Here is a 24956-nt window from a genome sequence, read left to right on the forward strand (position 1 = left end):
TTCGGGCATGCCAAACACTTTAGAAGACCCAAACCTGCAGAAACCAGGAAGTAGGTGTCATTGTCTCCACGTTACAGACAACACGGCTGAGGTCCTAGAGGCTCAGATAGCTGTGCAAGTCCTCAGAGCTGGTGTGGGGAGGGCCAGGATTCACACCCAGAATTCTCTGACCCCAATCCCCATGCTCTCAATCTGAGAAGTTTCAAACAATACTGAGACATAAATCCCCATCCCCAAGTATTCGGATTCATTTCATCTGGGCTAGCATTTGGACGCCTTTGTTTTGTATTTCGGGGATAAATACGCAGTAGTGCGAATCCTGGATCATAGGCTATCCCTGGCTTCCAGTACAGCACTCATCTATGCTGGGGGGTTAAAGATGCCTTTATTGATTAGTTCAGGTGGTGTTTGTGACCAAAGGGAAGAACAGGTAACTGAATGCTGCTAAAAGTTATGAAGTATTCCCTTAGAGGCTGAAATTGAACCCTGGAGTTTGCTGGCAGACGTCGTGAAGGATCAGAGGGCTGCTATTCCGTGTTTGCTTAGAGGTGCTTTCCCAATCTTCCGTTGCAGGTGGTGTCGTCCTGAACCCTGCCTATTACGGCATGCCCGGCCATACCAACATTATGGTCCACGAGGTGGGGCACGTCCTGGGACTATACCATGTCTTCAAAGGGGTCAGCGAGAGGGAGTCCTGTGATGACCCCTGCAGGGAGACAGTGCCATCCATGGATACGGGAGACCTCTGTGCCGACACTGCCCCAACTCCCAAGAGTAAGCTGTGCCAGGACCCAGAGCCCGCCAATGACACCTGTGGCTTCACCCATTTCCCCGGGGCTCCATTCAGCAACTACATGAGCTATACAGGTATCATGACAGTCTCAATGTGTGTTTTTGTTGTTTAGATGACATGGGGGCCTTTTGTGGCTGGGGTGGGGTATGGAGGTGTGGGAGGTGGAGAGGCCTAGGAGGCAGTCACTCATGCCAGAGTGCTGAAGTGTATTTATCTTGGCATATTCTTTTCCATGTGTGTCTTGGAAGAACTTAAATCTGGAGACAAGACGACGGGGTCTAATGGGCTGGATTCTCCTCCGCTCGAGGTCAAAAGAAAAACACACCTTTATCATGGGGAGTTTAAAAAGGAAACCAAACCCAAAGCTGTCTTGAGATTCCTTTGACCTCTAGAACGTGGTTGTTCTTGCCCACGTTCGTGGCATGCACTCTGAAGGAGACTCCAACTGCGATGGGGAGAGAGGTTTCCGGGTCAAGGGGGCTCTGTGCTCTTTTTGAAGTTAGTCAAGAAGTTAGACTTGCTTAATTTTAAGCTCAAGCTCAGGATTCCTTTTTATTTTGTTCTTTTGCAAGGTATCAGGTTTGCTTCTTCCAGCAGGAGCCAAGGGTTGATGCTTACCTTGCCTACCAAAGAAAAAAAAGATGCTGTCTCATTATACAATGGTGTTAGTTACCTGTCCCTGGGAACAACCCTGTTATCTGGTCTTGTTATCCTGGATTATGTCTCTTCCTTGTCCTGTTTCATCTTTTTCATTTCTGGCAAAAAGTAGTATGATATTATCATAATCTCTTGATGACGGACTCAAATTTATCCCTAAAAGTAAGGACTGATTTGATTTGATGACCTATTCTAGGGAGAAGGAAAGGGATGACTTTTCTGTAAGGTGAAGGGGCTTGTTTGGTAATAAATTCTAGGACTATCTGCCCCCTTCTATCCCTCCAAAAAAGATAGACCACAGGCCTTGGTCATGCCTTTGAAGGGAAGGAGGGAAGAAACAAGTAGTGACCTGGTCACCTTATATTTCCATCCAAGTCTTATTTTGTATGTAGTTCAGGTGCACTGAGTGTGTAACGGCCATAGCCCTGCCTCCGCCAATGAGGACACTGTGGCCCTTGCCATGGGAAACCAGATGGTGGGGTGCAGAGAGCAGAGCTGTTTAGCACCCCCTTTGAAGTGGGCTGAGAAAACATCTAAGAAGTGGGGGGAGGGTGCAGTGTTTGACTGGTGTGCTTTCATTAAAAAAAGCTCTGAGGGGCACCTGGGTGGCTCTGTCAACTGAGTGATCAACTTTGGCTTAGGTTATAATCTTGTGGTTCATGAGTTCAAGCCCCACATCAGGCTCAGCTATCAGGCTATCAGCGCAGAGCCCGCTTCAGAACCTCTGTAGCCTTCTCTCTGCCTCTCCCCTGCTTGCTCTCTCCCCAAAATTAAGTAAGTATTTAAAAAAAAAGCTCTGAAACTAAAATAACTCCTTTTCCAGCCCTATGAAAACCATGTTAACAGGGAGATGTCGCAGGCTCCAAAAAGAAGGTAGGGACCACCGTCCTCAGTCCTGCGGAGTCCTTGGCATTTTGGCTCTCTCTTTCCTTGAGCATCTCCACCGAATCCTCCCTAACCTTGGCAAAGTCACTGGGCATAAAGCAGGTGTCTGCAGCTCCAGAGGTTCATGAATAAAAAGGCCACATGCTGAAACACTGCCATCTTGTGGTTTCCTGAATACGTGACCGTCCGTCCGCTCGGAGCAACCTTGTAGCCCAGGCTGTGAGTCTCACCCTGGCTCAGCCTAATAGCAAGGAGCAGGCCCTGCTTGAGGGGTAAGCAGGGCTCTTCTCTGCCTTCTCCTTCCCACTGTGGCTTACATAGTCTCTGGAACAGCGTACATTTGTTCATCTGACAAGTCTCTCTGGAACCCGTTAAGTGTAAGGCTTCGTGTTAAGTGACTCGGTGTAAACAAGGCAGAATTCACCCTTGCCTTGGTGGTCTTTGGAGGTTAAAACATTTTCACTCTCCTCTTTCCCCCTTTTTTTTACTTTTTGTCTCCACAGATGATGACTGCACCGACAGCTTCACCCCTAACCAGGTGGCCCGGATGCATTGCTATTTGGACCTTGTGTATCAGCAGTGGAGTCACAGCCAGAAGCCCACCCCCATTCCCATCCCACCCATGGTCATCGGGCAGACCCACACGTCCCTCACCATCTACTGGCTTCCTCCCATTAGTGGGGTTGTGCACGACAGGTGAGGGGGGTGCTTACCTCGGGCAAGCTGCTCCGGGGTCTCTGTGACATTTCTTATGCGCAGGGGGAAGGATGTGAAGTGAGGGGAGCCCCTGGCGTGGATCTGTAAACCACCCGGCCTGTCAGGTGTCCCCTTCAGGACGTCACACCTGACAGGCTTCCAGAGCTGCGAAGGGGTTGACAAATTGGGTAAAGATGAGCTGCCAGAGCTGAGGTGGCGTTTGCCATCTGTCCTGGTCAGCCATTCCTCCCTGGTGAGAGGGAGGAGCTGAGATGTGCTGCCTGCGCAGTGGTGTTGGGGGGAAGGAAATGTGGGGTTTCCAGGCAGCCCTGGGCGGGGGGCAGGTTATCCACAGCCACCTGTGTGCGGGGCTTCACCAGCCTCTGTGGTGTTTCTGATGCCTCCTCTGCTTCCTGGCGTACCTGGGGCCCACCCCGCTGACGGCTCCCGTCTTACAGAGTTGTCTTATCTGTGTGTTCTTCCGTTTGCCCCATTTCACCACCACTCCCTGGCGGCAGGACTGTTTTTTGCATCTTTGTCCCTTGGCCTGTACAACAGACACCTGATACATGGTTTTTGAAGAGAATCATTTCTATCTAAAATTAGTTACTTATTTACCTCTGTACACTGGTCTAAGTGAATACTGGGGAAGGTGTAAAAAAGGAGAGAGGGTAGGAAAAGGATCACCAGGGACAGATGGCAGGAGGCTGGGGGAATGTGGTTTCTCTGGAAAGGGCCGGAACTCAACCGTTGGCCCACGCGGGCTCTCCCCTTTCAAGCCCTGCCACCGTCTTTTAAATACCTGCAGTGGCTCTGGTCTCTGCCGTCCGTCTTTGTGTGAAGCGTTACCTACAGTCTCCCTCAGTCCTTGCAGCGAGCACGACTCCGGCCATGCAAATGGGAAACCCAAGGCCCAGAGAAGCACATGGTGGCTTGTCCCAGACCCCACAGCCCAGTGCAGCTCTGTTTGAACTCCAGAAATGGGAAACCTGGAAGAGATGGTTTCTATGAATCGAGAGCTTCCCCACGGGGCGTCTGGCCCCAGCTACGGAGCTCAACGTCCCAGGAGCGTGTTTCCATGCGCTCCATCCTTGCTGAAAGCCTAGGAGAAAAGGCAGGGAGAGACAGGAATGAGAGGAAGCAGGGGAATCAGTTTTCACAGGGACGTTCCCAGCCTCCTGGATCTTGGGACCTGTCCTTAATACCATGATGCACACTCAGTGCGTGGTGTCACAAAACACTTAAGATCCCTCGAGGCAGTTCTGACGGCCATCAGCACCCAGGCTTTCATGGGCTCCGTCTATGAGGCAACAAATGTGATGTGTTTAAGAACCCTCTTCCTGCAAGCGTGACCTGGGCAGCTTCGGTCAGACTGGCTGAGCCATAAGTCCTCTGTGGGCATGTGCAGACTGGAGTCTTCTATCAGTTTATGGAACACATGTAAACAATTTAAGCTCCCCATTCTCCCTCTGGTACAAACGTTACGATAGAGCAGACATCAGTACTGGCACGCTGCGAGTCTGTTGGCAGAAAAGGCTGTAATTTGCTTCCTTTTCTCAGCTAGGTGGGCCACTGCGTGGAGGCCTCCCAACACGCATGTCGGGAGACTCGCGTCACACACCCGGCAATTTGTGTCATGCTCCGAGTTGTGTTTACTCCTCCCCAGTAGGTATTTGGAATTCTTATGTCAGAGAGGAGCCCAACCACGCACTCAGCAGTGGCCCTGGGGGGGGCCAAGTACATCAGGGAAATGTGGTTTGGAGTTGTGTCCACACTAGAAGTGGGTGCGACCGGAGTCAGAGGTTGGAGTTAACTGCACCTTTTCATTGCCAGAGTCCTGGACATTTGATGGTTTAGGGGAACTTGCTGAAAGGAATTAAGGAACTCGCTGTGACCTTAGGCAGTCGACTTAATCTCTCTGAGCCTGACTGTCTTCGTTTGTAAACACAGAGTTCTTGTAGGGATTAGAAATGATTTATGAAAAGCGCCTGGTGGCACAAAGCCAGGCATATCAGGTGCTTAAAAATGGGAGCTGGGGGAAAAACGGGAGCCAATCATATAACTATTACCTCTATTTAACTATTATACTATTTTTCCAGGATATTACATGATATTTGTTCTCTCTCTCTCTACCTGGGAGAGACCTTGATTTAATGCATCCATTTTCAGATGAACAGTTGGGCTTCTTAAAAGGTTCTAAGTGTCAGAGATGGGCTTCGTCCAGTGCCCTTCCCTTGTCATTTGACTATTGAAGAGCTCCTCGTAAAGTGGACTAATAGCCTCAGGGATGCTCATAAAACAGGCTCTTACAGACGGACTGCTGAGGCCAGGCCCTATGCTAAGTGCTGGGCATAGGAAAAATGGCGCTTGGTCTAGGCCTGCTCATAGGCGAAGGAGAGAATGGGAACGTCCTGTCCTAAGACAGGAGCCAGAAGTTGCAGTGGGTGCATAGTTCATAGTGCTGGGAACATAAGTTCACAAAGGAACAAAAGTAAGAAAGGCTGGAGTCAGCTTGCGAAGAGTGTTGGATCACAGAAAGAAATTTGGAGATATTCACGGAGGAGAGCCAAGGGGCATCACATTTCATGTGACTTTTATATATAAAGTAGGGAGTTTAAGACATAAGGCCGTACATAGTTAATGAGTTCACTGTGAAAATTGTTCTCTGTTTTGGTTGGGGGGAAGGCAAGGGTTCTTGGGATGACTTCCTGAAAGACAGCCTAGTTAGGAGGTGTATGCTGAAAGATTCCGATCATAATTATTTGGGGCTGAATGTTCCTAGGATAGAAGCTGTCCACTTTTATCTCCACAGGCCTCCTTTATGACTTAGTTAAATTCTTCTGCTTCATAACCTTGAGAATTTCATGTCACTATGAATTTTTTAAAAATGAGGTCTACCCCAGAAGGAAATGAGTTGAGAAATAGTTGTGTTCCCGGTTACCCCCTGGGGCCTCAGTACCCATAGCCACGTGCCCCTCACCCCATCCCCCACCCCAGAGGCCTTCCAAATTTCGGATTTTGTGATCCCAGCTCGCCTGATCACTTCTCCTTGTCCCCCGTCCCCCTTCATCTTGCCAGGGTCCCAGGCAGCGTGTGTGGTGCCTGCACTGAAGATGGGACGTTCCGTCAGTACGTGCACACAGCTTCCTCGAGGCGTGTGTGTGACTCCTCAGGTTACTGGACTCCAGAGGAGGCTGTGGGTAAAGGACATAGCTTTTTTGTTTCTACTTGGTGGCTGCTGAGAATGGGGGTGGGGAGAGAGGGTGGAGCAGTGGGATGGTGGGAAGAAGAGGGTGTGTGTGTGTGTGTGTGTGTGTGTGTGTGTGTGTGTGTGTGTGGTTTGCTGGATATCTCCAGGGGCCTGGGAAAGACTGTCTCGTACCTTTGTGTGTCCCATGTGTGCTTAGTGTGGAGGCCCAATGGCTGTGAGGTCAGCATAGAAGACAGAGGGATGGAGAAGATGGCTTGGCTTAGGGGGTGACTTCAGGATGAAAGCTCAGGCATTCAGTGTTGCACACACCTACCAGCTGCCTCCACATACCACATACCAGTGTAAGCTGATCTCTATCAGGAGAGTGATAGAGAACACAGTGCAGGAAACACCAATGTTCGGCCCAAGCCAGTCTGGGTGGGGGTGGGGGTGGGGTGGACTAGGTGTTCCAAACTGATGGTTCTCATCTGTGCTATTTTATGAGTCTATTAATCACTGAGTACTGGTTGTGCTTTGGATGTGATCTAAGTTAAGCTCTGGGAGGGGGAAAATGTTTCTAGCTGTCCTTCTTCCTGTTCCTCACCATACTTCTCAGTTAACACTCACTCACATACGTATAGCAAGACCTCTCCTCTAGGACAAATGCAAGCATGAATTTATCCTAGTTCAAGTCCAGAAAATGCTACTGACAGGGTAGCACCTTCTGTTGAATGGCTTGATTTCCTCCCTCTCCATCATCTTCAGGGTTTACCTAGTTACTTCTTTTTCTTTTTCTTGTATGTATTAAGATCCTAAAAACTACTTAGTAATTGTTAGAATTGGACACAGTTCTGTTTGAGTTAGTTGGCAGTCTTGATTGTCCCCCCCAAAAAAAGTGGTTTTAGAGTCCAGAGTGTCTGTAAAATGTCCCTTTGAACTCCAAGCTACTCGAATGACAGGAGCCTCAAGGAGAAATTGGGAGGGATACAATGCACTTGATTTTGATTGGACGTATAGAACTTTTGTCAGATGCGAGTTTTCAAGGAAGAATGGAAAGGGACAATGAAATTCGCATTGGCACTGTGTTGGACTCCTGTGGAGATTGGCATTTCATAAAAGGCCTTTTCTGTGGCAAACAGATTGTCCTGTACTAGTGTTTTAATGTCCATTCAACTCCCTGGCCCTGAATTTCTCTCCACTTTTAATTCTTGGCAAGATTTGAAGTTATGTGATAGAGGTGAAAGGAATTAGAAGGTCTGGGTTCTAATTCTTGTATTATGTCTCAGGCAAATCAAGTCAACTTTCAAGACCTCCACTTCATGGTTTAACATGAGGTCATGATAAAAATTTTCTGAGGCAGTGGTGCTGTTGGGTGGGCTTCCAAGGGGTTTTCCTCAGCTAATATTTTGGGGATGGCTATCGGAATATACTGCTAAGAATTACTAGTCTTCTTTTGCTTTGGAAAAAATGGAGAACCAAGGCATCCTTAAAATATACACAATGAAAGTGATTGACTCTCAAGCAGACTGTGCACAAATACGTATATTTACAGACATGATCCCAATACCCTTAATGATACTTAATGAATACTCATTGACTGCCAACTACCTTCTAAAATGCAACGAGGAAGAAAAATGGAACCACATTCCCTGCTTACATATCATCTTTCTGGAAATAACTCCTGGCTCTATAATCTAAATTAGACCCCACCCCCACTCCATCACTGTCTAGCCTTTTATCCTTCTTCATTTTTCCTCAAAGATGCCATTACCACTTTGTCTAGTTAGTATTGTGCCTATCACCGTGTTGTAAGAATTATGACATTTATCTTTATTGCTTATTCTCTCTTCGATGCCCAGATCAGTGCTAGGTGTGAAGGAGGTACACAGTCAATTTTCATTGAATGAGTGAGTAAATGAATGAATGGACTTACAGTACAGGCCAAAGATAACAAGGATGGTGAGATGTAATACACACACACACACACACACACACACACACACACACACACTTGAACTTGTTTCCTCTGAGTTTTGGAGCATTATTTATTTTCCAAATTCTGAAGGGCTAAATAATTCTGTGTTTGCAAGTTTTTTTATGGAACCCTGTGTAGATCTTTCACATGCAAGTAGTAAGCCAGGGGTTAAATAGCACTTATTTTATCAGTGAGGAAATTGAGGATTATAAAGACTTACCATGGTCACACAGCTTATGGCACAGCACCAATTAGATTATGACTCTGCTGATTCTAATTTAGCACTTTTTTTCTTAATTTCTCCTTATGTGATATGAACAAAAACCATTTGTATAATTCTCACAGAACTGACCTTAATATATTTGCAGGCTTTGATTTTTTACCATCTTTTTTTTTGCTTAGCTACTGAATCTCTATTTTTTTCTCCCCACTCGAGAATCCATGTTTCCCTTTCCTGCCTGCAGTTTCCTCCATGCAGTGACCTAACTGCTCATACCTGAACTAAAAAGGAAATCTCAACATATGGTTTTAAAATTTGGCTAACAGTCTTCTGGAGGGACTGCGAAGGCATGATCTTAGGGAATGAAAGAAGTTTTGCGGAGGTCCTCATTAAACAAAACGTAGTGACAGACTGAAACGAACATTGGCCTTATTAACAAATAAAACAGTGTTTCAGAAACATTGATTTATCAAAAATTATTAATAAACTAAGTACAAATAATTCTCTTTTGATCAAGACTCTTTAAGGACATGACTTACCTTCTTGGCATTAGCTTCATGTTTCCACCTAGGATCTGGGCCGCTCTGTTCTGGATGCCTTGCTGGGCTACTCTTGTTAGAGGCCCCATGGAGAGGGGATGTGGAGCAAGACACGGTACTTTTAAACTGTTACACGTTTGTCCTCAGTAGGACTTAAGATCTAACTCCTTAAGTTGACCAATTTCTGTAGGGATTGGCCCAACGCTTCTCTCTTCTTTCTGATTGCTCATATGAGCCACTCATCTTTAGACTTCATGGCACTTCCTGATGCATTTGTCTTTCTGTTCACCTCCCTCAGGGCCTCCAGACGTGGACCAGCCCTGTGAGCCGAGCTTGCAGGCATGGAGTCCCGAGCTCCACCTGTACCATATGAACATGACGGTCCCCTGCCCTTCAGAAGGCTGTAGCCTGGAGCTGCTCTTCCAGCACCCGGTCCAAGCTGACACTCTGACCCTGTGGGTCACCTACCTCTCCATGGACTCTTCCCAGGCACTCTTTGACACGGAGATCTTGCTGGAACACCAAGAGTCTGTGCACCTGGGCCCGTTAGACGCTTTCTGTGACACTCCACTCACTATCAAACTGCATGTGGATGGGAAGGTCTCGGGGGTGAAGGTCTACACCTTTGATGAGCGGATGGAGATTGACGCGGCTCTGCTAACCTCCCAGCCCCATAGTCCCCTGTGCTCTGGCTGCAGGCCCGTGAGGTACCAGGTTCTTCGTGAGCCCCCATTTGCCAATGGCTTGCCCATGGTGGTGACAAATCCTCACAGGAAGTTCACGGACGTGTGAGTTGGGCAGTAGGGCTTTCTAAACCGTGGGGCTTCCTGGGGCTTTGGGAGTGGGTCTCGCTTCCCCCTTTCCCACTTTTTGCCATTCCAACATGCCCGTAGCTGGAGAAGTGTTCAGAATCTCAGAGGGGATTTTGTCCTAAAGTGGCATATCTGAGGTGAAAGAAAGTATTTCCCAAAAAGGGGCAAGCACATATTCTGACTAATGTTGCCATCATTAGGATTATGGGGGGAAAAAAGAGGTTCTTCTCCGAGGTGCTTCTTCTCCAAGGTGCTTCTGCTGGACTGCAAGTATTTGCCACAAATAAGTTGATCGAGTTGACTTCTGTCTAGTGATTCAATTTAATTTCTGATTCCTTGCTGTAACTTTTGGACAATCTGCCACATGTCCTCTAACATGTGAAGATTGTAGTTAACTCTTCTGTAGCTCAGCCAGGAAGCCAAGGGTCCTGCAGACGCTCCTTCATTTCAAGACCCATTCCTAATGTGTGTTTCATGCTTCCCTCTTTTTCTCCTCCCTCTTTCCCTCTCTTTCTTTTCCAACTCCCCTTTCTCTTTCTTCAGTTCCTTCTATGCTTAGCGAGCTCTGCTGTGTTCCTGGCACTGTGTGCTCAGTGCAGGAAGCACAGACTCAGTAAGGCAAGGTCATTGGCACAACAGAGTTCAAGGTCTAAGGTGGTAGAACCTCTAAGGTGGTATCTCCAAAGGCAATTTATCCCCACCTCATACGTTTTCTCAGAGACTGCTCTGAGGACCAAACTTGGGGTAAAAAGAAAGTAGTGTCAGAGGTGCTGGATGAGTTCGTGTTTGCTGCATTGGAAATCACCGCAGAATGAAGTGGGCTAGACCAACAAGCACTATTTTTCTTTTTCTTTTTTTAAGTTTTATTTATTTATTTTGATTGATTGATAGAGATAGCTGGAGAGGAGAGCACAAGTTGGGGAGGGGAAGAGAGAGAGAGATCAGGAGAGGGAATCCTAAGCAGGCTCCACACTGTTTGTGCAGAGCCCGATGCGGGGCTGGATCCCACGAACCATGAGATCATGACCCGAGCTGAAATTAAGAGTCAGATGCTTAACCGACTGAGCCACCCAGGTGCCCCACAAACACTATTTGTCATGATTCTTCGGGTTGGCTGGGGGCTGTCACCTGGCCTGGCCAGCGGGGACAGTCCAGGGTGAGCTCCTGTACCTGCTGGCTTCGCGGAGACAGCTGGCATGTCAGGGAGGATGAAGTCCCCTTTGCACAGGACCAGCCGTTCCCTGGCGGGCTTGTTCCCTGGTGGGCTTGTTCTCACGGTGGGAGGGTGGGCACCAGCAGCGGGGGTGGGGGGTGGGGGGGAGGCAGCACGCCCAGGCTCAAACGGTACTTGTGCCAACGTTCCAGTAGCCACAGCGAGTCACACGGCCAATGCCAGATTCCTCTCTCTCGGTGGGAGGAATAGCAATGTCCTGTTGCAGAGGGGTGTGAGCGTAGGACGGAAAGAGCCGAGGCCATTCTGCAGTCCGCCACAGCTACACGGAAGTAGAGGAGGACGTTCACCTTGCACTTTACTCCAGTTTTCTTCTCCTACTTGCTCCCTGAATTAGACCTGGAGGACAATGAAACAGGCACAACGCTCATGAAAACGAGAGTGGAGCTCATGGGACTGATTTAAAAGGAAAAATCCGTTTTTAAGCTTCTCTAATAAGGCAGTTAAAATGACCTTTGGCACCTAGCACGGTATCCACACATGTGCTCACGCATACACACAGATACACATGTATACACACACACATTTAAAGTCCGTTGTATCCCATTCTATGGACGCGAAAACTAAGTCTTCACTTTAATCTGGTTGAATGGACCCAGCTGTGGCAGACTCAGGATTAAAAACTAGTTTTATGACCGAGTCTTGTTTTGGTTTCCTTTCCTTGGTGACACACTGCCTTTTATAAACTCAGGTCATGCAGGGTTCGGGCTACCTGCTGCTGGGTTTCTCCCCAAGAAGCGTAAACACATTTTGAGATTGCCTTCTGAGCCTTTCCCAGCTGCAGGGCAGCGTGAAGCTTTTATGCGTGGCTGGATGAGAAGACTGACAGAATCCACCCTGAAGAGGGAAGCCATCAGAATTGATTAGAATAAGAAATTGCTTTTGCTTTGGAAATATCTGGCACTCTCGTGAGAAAATTGTTTCCCTAAAAGAAAGCTGGTGGGGAGATTGGGAAGTCTGTAATTTTAGGAGTCTTTCCCATTAAAATAATTAAAAGCCACTAGGGAAGTTTTTAAAGCTGTTTTTGAGACCCCGCAGTATTTCCCGTTGGCTGGTCACAGCATCAAGTGAGAGAGTGGCCGAGCTGAAGAATCTGTTAGAGAAGAGAGGCTGTTGGTAAGAGATTTGTGGTGGCCATTCGTGGCCCTCCCCAGAACCCCCTGCGGTCTTGTCCTCCTAAGTTACTCCATTTTGGCCTGACTTCGGTGGGAGGTTTCCAGTTCGGGCAGGCACTGAACACAGTGAAGAGAAGGGCAGACTTTGTTTTTGGAAACAGCAGCCCTCTCTTGAGTCGCTTCCCCCCACTTAAACGCTGAATCTCTCATGCCTCTATCTGATCAGTGCACTCAGGTTCTAGAGAGAGTCTGACAAAGTCCTTCCATTACATTTCTGGTGTATATAAATTTGGGCAGGTCTAGAGGTGGGGAGTGATTTAACATACTCCTAGCTGTGGGATTTCTGGCATCCCCGGAATGACGGGCGAAGGTGTTGTCACCTCCTTCTGGGAAAGAGTATGTCCTTCCCTCTGCAGACACAGTCTCTTTAAGACAAGAATTTTCTCGAAACACAAGAAAACTGTGCTCACAGACCCAGGAAGGACCCTGCTGAGTCCACACCCTAAAGCTTTCCTCCTCAGTTTCTTTGATTACTTTGAGGATACAGATGGCTGATTTTCGCTTGTGGTTGGTTTGTTTTTTTTTTTTAAGCACAATAAAGGTACACCGGAAATGCCACCCTCCCGGATCGTACCGGACTGTTGGTTAACTCAGCGGCTCTCTCCAGCAACCGTTTATTGCACGTATGCTATGTGACGTACTGGGAATACAGACACCAATATCTCACCAAACCTTCTGTTGCCGTGTCAGACCGTGTGCCCCGATTTCTGCTTCACGTAGCGTCTCATATGTTTCACGTTTATGTTCCCTGTAATATTTCTTTTAAACCCCTGCAAGCCATCTGCATCGGACCTGGGGCAGCGTCTCACTTTCTGCACGTGGTGGTCACAGCTCATTGGTTTCCACAGGGAGGTCACACCTGGGCAGCTGTATCGGTACCAAGTTCAAGCTGGAGCTGGAACAGAACTAGGAGAAGCCTCACCTCCTCTGAGCCACATCCATGGAGATCCTTACTGTGGGGACGGGAAGGTGGCGGGGTGAGTAGACGGTGGGTGGGAATGTGTGAGCAAGGACGTCCTGCCCTGCCCTGAACAGGAGGGTTAATCTTGAGTTTCAGTTTGCCTTGTTCTGGAAATTGCAGGCACTGTGTGATTCTAGGCTCAGACAAAATCTAGGGCCTGGTAGTGATCTTGAGAGATCACCTGCATCTTAGTTGAGGAGAGGTTCACTTTTATTTAGATCTCACAGCAGTGTGCTGAGATACTGGGGCTGATTCAGGGGGTGGGAGGCAGCTTTTAAGGTTTCAAAGGACAAGTGCTGGGTGGTGATGGAGGGAAGGAATTTATAGGGGAGAAGGTTACATGTCAGATGATGCTAAAAGACAATGTGAGGGTATCTTTCGAATCAGTGTCCTGCCCTGTACTTCTGACAAGCTGTTGTGACCCGGAAGAAGTCCGTATTGTGTTCTGAGCTTCATTCGCTCATTTGACCCCTGGAATACCTGACTGTGGTGTAATTTACAGCCACTTTGCCTTCTTAACACACCGTGGTCCTTTCCTGTTTCCCTTTTGTGATATCAGCCTAGGGGACTAATTCAGGCTGGTTTGTCTAGGACTTTCCCCAAACCTAGCACTGAAAACTCCCATGTTCCCAGGTCGCCCTGTATTAACCTGTCCTGAATGCATGTCTCACCTAATATGTTCGTTATATGGAACTGTGGCAGTAGGAGGCCAATGGCCAGGCACTGTGATGTGTCTTAGGTTCTGCCTGCCAATAAGATGGCCTATTTTGAATTTCCCAGACTGAGTGAAAATACAGAGTATCCTGAAGCCTAGTAGTTCTGTAGCCTTCCTTGGGACTCCATCGCATTGGTTAGCAATCACTGAACACTGCTTATTTTCTCCATCTGCTAAGATCTCTAACCTTTGGCATAAGGCGCACTTTGCCGACACCCAAACCTTGCTAGTTGGCCGCTACCTCTGCCTAACGCAGCCTCAGCGTTGCACCTCCCTGCCTCCGGCTGCCCCTTTCAAAGTCTGCCACCCACCAGTTAAGGTGTTTGGGGGGCTCGGTTAGCATCACTACCCCGGCAGAGCCCTCCTTGAGCAAAACACTCTGTCCTCTGTGTCTCCCTGCACGCTTCTCTGATGGTGGCCACCGTGAGGCCCCAGGATGCCACATCTGCCTGCGGGTGTGGTGACAGGAAGGGCTGAAGAGCCATCTTTCCAACTTGCTCTTGCACATTCTCTCCTGGGCGTTGAAACAGCTTCACCTGAAGCAACATCTGCGTGGCTCCTGGGACTCACAAGTTTCCTCATCCAAACATCCCTTTACCCTCTGCCTCTGTTCCCTGTCTGTAAAGAGTCACAAGTAGTTCCGCCGTCCAGTGGGAGATATTTGTGAATTACAGCTTTGTCTCAGCCGGAGGCAGGGTCGCCACCCCATGCCCAGCAAGAAGGAGCCATGCATATTGTTTGACCCACCGTTTAAAACTTAAGAAATGTGTAGATTCAATCTAAGGGGATCACAGATTCCCAAGAAGTCATCTAGACACTCTAGTTATAATATATATTTGTCACACTGGATAACACCACAGTAAGATCACCATAGAAAATAGTGTGGGGACACTGAATTGTGAGCCACATTCATTTAAAGTGATCGTCTCTGTCCAATGTGGGACGTCTGTGCCACATGTGCCATGGAGGCTTTGAAATGTGGCAAGTGCAGCCAAGACATGGATTTTTTAAAAATTTTAAGTAGTTTAAATCTAATTTAAAAAGTTGGTTCAGTTCTCAGAAAACCTTTAAATATATTTGGAACAACTTAGGCAGGTGAATCTACCTCTCCAACGATAGAGTTTATAAAATCTAAATACACATCAAGTATTTGGACTCAGATGTGTTGTAAGTGAAAAATACACATCAGATTTCAAAGGTGTAGGATGCATAAAAAATGTAACGTGCTTTATTAATTTTTATACCGATTACATACTGAAATGACAATATTTTGGATATATCAAGTTTGATGAAGTGTAGTATTAAAACTAATTTTGCCTGCTTCCTTTTTTTAATGTGACTACAAGAAGATGAAAGATGTTATACAGAGCTCTTATATCTATTGAGCAGCAGTGCATGAGATGATACACAACATGCTTATCTTCCAAATAAGAAGGAATTTGAAGTTTCCTTAATTTCTCCAATTACGTTGTTTTGCATATCTTTTTTCCTTTCTCCATTGACATCCTACCGCTTAACATATTATTATATGATTGCATTCATAGCATGCTTTTAATTCATATTAAGGTATTCTCATATGTAAGTACTGAGTCTTTATTCCATCCCTGTGAGGAGAAGTACACTTTAACAATAGTTAGAGCTATTTGTTATGTTCTCATCTGAAAACACGTTAGCATGCCCAAACCCTTTGTCTCCTTGAGTTAAAATATGTGTCTGTTTTGGACATGGTGCAAAGTCAAGAAGAAAAAAAAATGGTAACCCTCCATCCATTTTACAGTGGCCACATCTGTATTGTCTGTTTTCTTCCCATAACATGCTGCCTGTAGCCCTCAGTCTAAACTAACTCTTCCACCCCAATCCAAATTAGTCACCAGCTGTGTTAGCTTTTCAGGGTCAAAGCAAAACAATGCCATTTTTTTCCTCCCAATATTTATTTCTCCCCTGCAATACATGATGACTGCCACCAGGTGGTAGTAGGGAGTAAGGACCTGCCTGAGCCTTGGCTTTGCCTTGGAAGGAGACCAGGCAGCAATCAGGCTCCTGAGTCTCTTGGTGTATAAAACAGGAGACTTCAAAGTTACAAAATCCTAACTTTAACAGAAACTGCATCTAGATAGAATAAAACAACGAAAATATAAAGAAGTATCAGGTAAAAAAGAATAAAAAACAGAACCACAAATAGACGGGCAGGTTTCCTCCTCACCAAACCAGCTGTTTTTAAGATTTCGCTCATCATAGGGCTGACAGGCCTTGTCTAGCTTAACGCCATCTACCCGAAACCCTGGAAGGACCCTCGTGGATCTCCTAGATGTTTCTGAGCCATGAGCTACTTTTTTCTGTAAGAGCATTTCTTAGCTCCTGCTTTTTTCCAGCTTTCACTTTTTAATGTGTAATGAGGGATTTTAATAATTTAAAATTAGAGTAATAAACAAGAAAATGACTTTAGGCCTGCGTGGATATAAGAATGTATGTTTCGACCTTCCAGGAGCCTGGGAGAAGAATGTGATGATGGGGACCTTCTGAGTGGAGATGGCTGCTCAGGGGCGTGCCAGCTGGAGGAAGGCTTCCACTGCGCAGGTGCGTGGAGCAGCGCCACCTAGGCTCATGTCGTGTCTCTGCAGGCGTCTCAGTGTCTTACTTCCAGGAGCTTTTGATATCCTATAACATACAGATGAATGATAACAACAATGACATTTGATGTGTCTGTTGTGTGCCAGGCAGGCACTAACTTTCACCTATAGTATCTCATTAAAATTTTTTTTCAATGTTTATTTTATTTTGGAGAGAGCATGAGCATGAGCAGGGGAGGGGCAGAGAGAGGAGGAAACACAAAATCCAGAGCAGGGTCCAGGCTCCCAGATGTCAGCACAGAGCCTTCCGCAGGGCTCAAACCCGTAAACGATGAGATCAGGACCTGAGCTGAAGTCGGATGCTTAACCAACTGAGCCACCCAGGCGCCCTACATATAGTATCTCGTTTAATCCCTACAAAACTATGAGGAGACTGATCTGAGGCATATCGAGCTTAAATAACTTGCTTTCTCTTATACAGGATTCGAACCAAGGGAATGAGGCTCTAGAATCTAAATATAAACCACTGGGTACACTGCCTCCTTGATTAATGTTATCAGGGATTGCTCTTGGGTCCTCATGTCTACCATCAAACCATCAGCCAAGCAGCACAACCACAGAGGTTTTACATAAAAATCAGTGTAGGAAACAGTCTAAGCCAAAGGGAGTGCAAAATATCTCTTGGTGGCTGTGTTTAATAGGCAAGATAATGACTGATGACTGGAGGTCCTAACCCTGCTTAATCCTGGCAAATCACTAGTAATAAGTTATCAGTAGGTGGCTTTGACTCTAGATTCTTGCCATGCAGGAAGACCATCCAGAAAACTCCCAATTCTGGTTAAAGACATCATCAGTGGGCTTCTTACATGTAGATTATTCTTTTTTTATTCACACCTGTATACATTGTAGTGTTTCTGTGGAACGTAACCGTTTACCAAAATAATTTTAAAGAGCAGAGCTTTGAAAAATATTTCAATGCCTCTAAATCTCAAGGTAAAGTAGGGTATGATTATAATAATGTATAATTAAGGTGTTAAATACTGCACAGGACACACAAATGCCCCCACTATCTAGAGTAGACGCATAAAATTATAGGCTCTTAGGAGTTTTCTATCCATCCGTCCATCTAACAAAACATAGGCAGTGCCTGCCATGTACCACGAGTCTGATAGAGACCCTGTTCCCTTCGCATGCACAGTCTAACCATGATTTGGAGTCCAGCTTCCTTCCCGCGTAGAAATCTCTTCGGCCAGTTCTTGAGAGACCACCAGCTTCTGCTTATATACCTTTCACAGTGAAGGACACATCTTGAAATGCACCATTCTACTTAAGAATGGCTATATCTGTTGTGAAATTCTTCTCTGCCTTTCCGGTTTGGAAACTGAGGCTCAGAGCATGGTAGTGACTAATCTGCAGGCATCCTGTGAGGCTCAGAAGAGCCGACGCTGGAGCCCAGCTCTGCTAATGCTTCATCAAGTGCTTTTTCCTTGCTATGAAACTACAGAGGATAATTTTTTCCCTGTTTTATTTGACTACCATTCAGATATTTGAAATGCCTCTCCATTATTCTCCTTTCCAATCCAAACATCCCCTCATGTGATTAGGTTTCCAGACCCTTTCCTATTTACCCTAACCTGGCATGTTTCATGTGGTCAGTGCCCAGAAAGGAACTCAATACTCCAGATGTGGTCTGGCTGTACAAAATACACCAAACCGATTACCTCCTCTCTTCTGTACACAAATATTTGTTAATGCCACCTCTGTTCACAGTGTGTGTGTGGGGCGGGTAACATAATGGACTCGTTGAATACGCACACACATACATTCACACACACATGTATTCTCTTAATGCCGTGTCTCCTCTAGAATACCTCAAGCCTCCTTTAACTTAACAGTACACCTTGCTTTGTTTCTAACACATTTGATTCCACTAAACTTGGCTCCTATTTCCTTAGCCTCCAAATCCAGTAAGACTATATCTAAATTATTTTAAGTTTACAAGGTAAGGCTAAGATGATCTCTTCCACAGTTAGACTTCTGTTTCATCGTATGGTATCACATAGTATGGCTCAGCACAGAGTTCTATTCTGTTACTTCTCAGAAGATTAGGTTTAAAGGGACCATTGTGAAGGACAGTTTTTTAAAAATGGGCTGTGATTTTTAGATGGACTTGAAAAAAACAAATTACCAAAATTTGTTACCATGGGCAAAAATTTTAAGCCCATGGTAAAAAAAAAAAAAAGGACTAAGAAATATTCACTGTGTTATAGAGAAATAAGACATGTCTATATACATGTTATAAACCATATTATAAAATATATATACATAAAGATAAATACATATATATTGAATACACATTTATAGACATAAATACATGATGTATAAACACATATATATATGCCTATATATGAGAGAAAGAGAGAGAGAGAGAGAAATCATCATGGGAAAGTCATTTTGAATGCACATATATTGGCTTTGGGTTTGGGGGATGATTTGGGACAGACATAGGTTTGATGGAATGCAGGAGTTCAAAACCCCAGATAGGCTTAGAACTACATCCTAGGATCATTGGCTTCTTCTTGGCGAGTAGAGAGAGATCTACCAAAGAAGGTTCTTAGACTGGAAGAAACTATAAAGGAAATAATTAGTAGCTACATGTTGATGGTTCACTGAAAAATTACTTCAACATCCCTGTGGTATTGCTGTGAAGACTTAAAAATAACAAGAATGGTACAATAACTAAATTTTAGGACTGCTGTTACTGGATGTGTACCTACATGGTGCTATGTTTCCAAATCTTGATCCTATCATCTTGCCCTATTTTAAGTAGAAATAGGAGTTTAGAATCATGCTACTAATGTTAATTGTCCTGCATTTTGGTAGAAAATGGAATAGAACTCAGTAAGTGGCTTTCCACACTTGAAGAAAGCCAGTTTGCACATCTGTAGTTAGTACTATTCACTTAGGAGGAGTTATCCGACCAGCAAGTGTGGAATGAATACAGCTCACTGCATAACCCTCCCAATGGGTTTTCTTACAGTTTCGCTCCTCACTTGTTTGCTCTTGAAGGCAGTTCTTCTGCCTCAGCCTCACAGAGGCCCCCTGCACCCGCCTTCTGTGAGCCTGGCTCCCATCCATGCTGTTACGTACGTATCGAAGGACCTGTGGCAGAATGTTTCCTGTTTATGACACAAACAAAAAAATACACCCCTCCTCACATGGTTGTCCTCAGACTAAAGGAAAGAAGAGGAATGTAAACCTTGAAACCCCAGTGCCCATGTGCATTGTCTGTTTGAGAGAGTGACACAGTTAGTTGAAGAAACCCAATTCAGCCACAAAGAGTCATTGAAAACAAATCCCTCAAATACTTTGGTATTTCAGAAACCTTGAAGGGGATCCAGGTACATAGCACATCATACCATTTCTTTAACTTCTCTTTCTTCTCTTGCGTTCTGCTCTTATGTCCCCTCCTTCCCTCAGGATCATGCGTAAGATGCCTTAAAATTTCTTTCTACCGCAGCTTACAGTTACTTTTCTCTCCCTAGTCTTTATTCACAAATCCCACTGCTTTCTATACCTTTAATTATGGAGATGGATGCTTTTTCGGAAAAAAATCCTTCTTTAGGGAGGTGTGTGTGTGTGTGTGTGTGTGTGTGTGTGTGTGTGTGCGTTTTGTCTATATGTTTGGGATGGGTGTTAGACTAGCTGGCAACAACAGGATTTTATTTTGTGGGCTCGAGAAAAAATGTAGTGATTTTTTCATGACATATCTCACAACACTTTTTGAAATGTTATATGATATTTCTTGGCAGGAGAGCCAAGCCTGTGTTACATATATGAGGGAGACGGGATATGTGAACCTTTTGAGAAGGAAACCAGCACCATAGACTGTGGCCTCTACACTCCCCAAGGATACCTGGATCAGTGGGCCACCCAGGCGTATTCCTCGCACGAAGACAAGAAGTGTCCTGCCTCATTGGTAACTGGAGAACCTCATTCCATGGTAAATCAAGCCCGAAGAATTGAGCGAAGACTGAGCAGAGTCGTAAAGGGGCTCTCTCTCAGATGCTTAGGGGGGCTTACATTTCTTTCCTGTCTTTGAGATCAAATGTAGTCCCAACTGAACTCCGAATAAGGTAACGTTAAATGAAAAACTTCTAGACTAGCAATTAAATCTCATCTCCCGCCCCCCGCCCCCACACCTCCCTGCCCCACTTACCCTCACTAGTTTTCATCTAGGAACCTTTGGCCCTGCAATCACTGACTCCAAGAAGCTTTGCGAAATTAACCTCAGATGTACAAATATGAGAAATTACACTTGGGCTTTCTATATGGGAGAATTTATTTTACAAGAAGAAAAAGTAGCAAAGAGTTAGAATGCCTGGATTACAATATTGACTTCACCAATATTACTACTATTATTCTTAAATGAGGTTTGACAGGTCACTTAACCTCTCTGGGCCCCAATTTTCTGATATGTAAAATGGGTAGTAGTAATAACTTTTGCATTTAACTCAATGGCTTATTACAAGGATCAAATAAAATTTGAAATATATTAAAGATCAAAGTATAACTTGACTTAAAGAATTATTATTGAAGAAATTCTAGAGCTAGCCCTAAAAAATCCTTTCGTATAGAATTTTCCATGACTATCCACCTAAATAAATAGGATATCCGCCAAGGACTTCAAGGACTGACTTCTATGAATTAGAGTTGAATACTGAAAAGATTCAGGGCTTTGGCTTTTGGGTACTGTTCCAGATGCACTCATTGCCAACAAAACTCTTCCATTCATCATAACAATAAGCAATACCATCATGTCAGCGGAAGTGCGATTTAGCTCGCTAGGTATTTTAGGCCAGGATGAAATCATTGCATTTTATTCTTCAGGAGACACCCCCAGGAAATTGAGGAACCAGCCAGGGGTTGGTGCTCTGGTTTGAGAAACTCCTCAAGGACCTAGGAATCTTCTAGATTCTAGCTCTTTCCATCCCTGGCTTGCAGGTTTCTTCCTCCTATTCATAAGATGGCTCCACCATTCATAAAGTCAGCATTTTAGGCAGGAAGTTGGGAGAAGTTCACAGGGAAGTAGATATATGCTAACCAAGTTTTTCCCTTTTTATTGGGAAAAAGTAATGGCAGCTTTTCTGGAAGTTTAACACTACAGACTTCCACGAACATCTCAATGGTCACATCCAGGTCATTTCATCACCCTTTGTTGTAAAGGTCTCTGAAGAGATGAGCACTTGTAACTGGATTTACTGCCACCTTGAACAAAATCAGAGTTTCTTAATAAGAAAGTAGGGGGAAATGGTTATGGGAGGAAGCTAGTCATGTCTGCCACACTTCTTCAGTGAAATCTGGCGTCTTTCTCAAGAGTTCTTGGTGTCCAGTGACAGGAAGCCAGGAAAATTGGGAGATTCTTAGTAACGGCTCTCTGAAGCGGGTTTTAGTCTAGCTTGTCAGTCTTCCTTATGTAAAGTGGGAGAAATTTCCTGGTGTTTCTGTTCCCTGACTCCTTTACCCAGCTGAATGCTCAGTGGTTCTCTGACTCAGTACCCTCAGTCCTGGGGCTGGTGGATCCTGCCTGGTAAGGATACAACCATCATCCTGGGCAGACTTCAATGGCTAATTCTAGGAGCAGTTGCCTAAAATGTTCCAGGATATTCTTTGTTTGGGCAAGATATCTGGGTTGACAGTGGGATAAGAGTTATCATGTGTTTTTCTACCCAGATAAAGTATATCTTGAGGTTAACAGAGAGCATTGACTCATTCTTCTACACAGAAAAGTTTCTGCCGAGAGTGTGATCATTAAGCACTCGGGAAGAGAGGAAAACTTTGGTTTTGAGCTACAGAGTTTCATTGTCTTTACTTACCTCTCAGCTTCTACATTTAATTTTTGGTTCAAATTGCATTTCAGATTTGCACCTCATACGATCCAGATTTACCACAGCACCGTCCGCTTGCTGGCTGGTTTCCCTGTGGCACCAGTGGAAACAGACATCAGGACAAAAGGAGCGAGCAGACAGAAAGTAGCCTGGGGAGAGAGGAGGAGGTGTGGCTCAAAGTAAGTGACCCCAGTTTGTATGTGTGTGTGTGTAAAGTGATATGTTGGGTTGACTTGTCAGGAAATTTCCTCTTGTTTTTCTCAAAGTTTTTATCTTTTGGGTTTATTGTTCACCTCTTTTTGAATTTTGGGCTTCTTTCTTTGTAAGTCAGTCCATTTAGCAAAGTGTAACAAACACACAGAAAAGTGCAAAAATTAAAAATGCATAGGTCACTGCATTTTTAAAGAGTGAACATCCTCTCTCACCGCCACACAGATCAAGACACAAAACACTGACATCCCCCCACAAACCACTCTAATCCCCCCTCTCTGTGATTTTACCACAGAGGTATCTACTTCTTTTCATTCTATCACCATAGATTAGTTGTACCTGTGTTTGAACTTTCTGTGAAGAACTTTACCGCATGTACTCTTTGTGTCTCATTCGCTCTTACTCAACATTTCATTTGTGAGACTGCTGGTGCCTTTAGCGGTGGGGTTCGTTTTCACTGCTGTGCAGCGTTCTGGTGTATGAGTCCACCACAACACGTGGGGCCATATTGACGAACCTTTAGGTTATTTCCAGTTTTTCTCTATGGTGTTACACTTAGCTCTGCTATAAACGTTTCTGTACATTTCTTTTGGGGAATGTATATAAACAGTTGGGTATATTTGGAACTGCTAGATCATTGGCAGATGACAAGCCTTAGTAGATAATTCCAAAAAGTATTCCATAGTGGTTGTACTAATTTATATTCCCACCAGAGGCTTTTGAGTATTCCAGATGCTTCACATTTTCATCAGAACTTGATATTTCAAGCCTTAATTTTAGCCATTTTGCTTGGAATATAATGGTGGTATCCCCTCCATTGTGTTACTTGCATTTACATGTTGCCTAATGAGTTAGGTTTTCTTTTAAATATATATTGGCCATTTGTATATACTTTTCTTTTCTTTTCTTTTTACTCCTGGAAGACATATTCAGATCTTTTGCCCAGTTTTGTATTGGGTTGTCTGTCATTGTTTTCTTAATTTATGTGATTTCTTTACAGTTTTCTGCTATGAATTAGAGCTCTCATAATTTAATAAGCAACGAGTCCCTGAGAATACTCTACCTCCATTTAAAGAGCGTCCTGGCTTTTAAAAATTCTGATTAAAAAATAGCTAAGTATTTATCCTGTCCAGTGCTCTTCAGGCCTTTCTATATTTCTATGCTTTCCTTATTTTTATTTAGCTTGAAAAAAAAATGTTTCTTTTTTATGAGTGTGCTGGCAATGGATTCTTTTAGTTTTCATGTGGCTGAAAATATCTTTCTTTGACATTTATTTTCAAAGGGTATCTTTGTAAGGGTCAGCTGGTTTTGACTGTCAGCCTAAAGAAGTTATTCCAGTGTCTTTTCACTTTCATACTTTCTTTGGAGAGTTAGCTGTCTACCTGATGTATACTATTTTGAAGGCAATGTCTTTTATTCTCTGATGCTCTTAGTATACTTTCTTTGCGTTTTGTCTTCAGTACTTTTACTATGATGTTCCAAGGCCTATTTTTTCTTTGTATATATCTGGCTAAGGGTTTGTCAAGCTTTTGGAATCTGTGACTTAATGCCTCAACTTGCCCATGTACACTTTCTTCTTTTTCTTGGACACAAGATATATATGCATTAGATTTTTTTTTCCTGTGTATCTTTTCTCCTTTTTTTTTTTTTTTTTACTTTTATTCCCCCTTTTTCTTCATGCCAATGTCTGGTTATTTTATACTGATATATCTTCTGTTTTACTAATCACAAATTTTATTCTGTATAATTGGCTATTAAACTGTATTAAATTATTAATTTCAGTTATTGTATTTTTAATTATAGAATTGCTATTTAACTTTTTCTGTAGATTCTCATTTTGTTTGAAATTCTTTATCCTATAGTTTATTTTAAAAATATATTAATCACTATAATTGTAAAGTCTGCATCTGATAATACAAATATCTTGGTGACCTGAGGTCTGTTTATGTTGACTGTTTCTTCTCTTTATTTTCGTTCATTAGTCTCATCTCCTTTCACACTGAATAATGTTTTAACTAAACATTATTATAGAGATTGTGGCTAATGATATCTCCCTTTTAAGATTGTTTACTTTTTTTTTAATATGTAATAAGATTTAGGAAAAAACTTTTAATCTAATCATCAATTAAGATGACTCAACTTTCTGGAGCACCTGGGTGGCTCAATCGGTTAAGCATTCGACTTCAGCTCAGGTCATGATCTCACAGTTTGTGAGTTCGAGCCCGTATCTGGCTCTGTGCTGACAGCTCAGAGTCTGGAGCCTGCTTCAGATTCTGTGTCTCCTCCTCTCTCTACCTCTCTCCTGCTTGCACTCTGTCTCTCTCTCTCTCAAAAATAAATAAACATTAAAAAATTTTTAAAAAAAACAATGACTCAAGTTTTTGTATTAGTGACCCCTGATATATTTCTTTTTCCCCCTTTTTCCTAAGGCCTAGCTTT

General features: G+C 44.3%; 1 protein-coding gene across 1 annotated transcript in view; it reads left to right on the plus strand.

Moving 5' to 3' along the window:
* The window catches only part of PAPPA2 (pappalysin 2), a 256009-nt gene that overhangs the window by 112716 nt on the left and 118337 nt on the right, over window positions 1-24956 (plus strand). Inside the window, exons 4-11 of the mRNA XM_029933088.1 lie at window positions 574-867; window positions 2839-3031; window positions 6110-6231; window positions 9254-9743; window positions 13022-13150; window positions 16335-16426; window positions 20232-20422; window positions 22340-22486. Coding sequence (XP_029788948.1) covers window positions 574-867; window positions 2839-3031; window positions 6110-6231; window positions 9254-9743; window positions 13022-13150; window positions 16335-16426; window positions 20232-20422; window positions 22340-22486 — 1658 coding nt within the window. The remainder of the gene's footprint in view (window positions 1-573; window positions 868-2838; window positions 3032-6109; window positions 6232-9253; window positions 9744-13021; window positions 13151-16334; window positions 16427-20231; window positions 20423-22339; window positions 22487-24956) is intronic.

The sequence above is a fragment of the Suricata suricatta genome, chromosome 3 (genome assembly GCF_006229205.1).
Source record: "Suricata suricatta isolate VVHF042 chromosome 3, meerkat_22Aug2017_6uvM2_HiC, whole genome shotgun sequence".
Lineage (NCBI taxonomy): Eukaryota > Metazoa > Chordata > Mammalia > Carnivora > Herpestidae > Suricata > Suricata suricatta.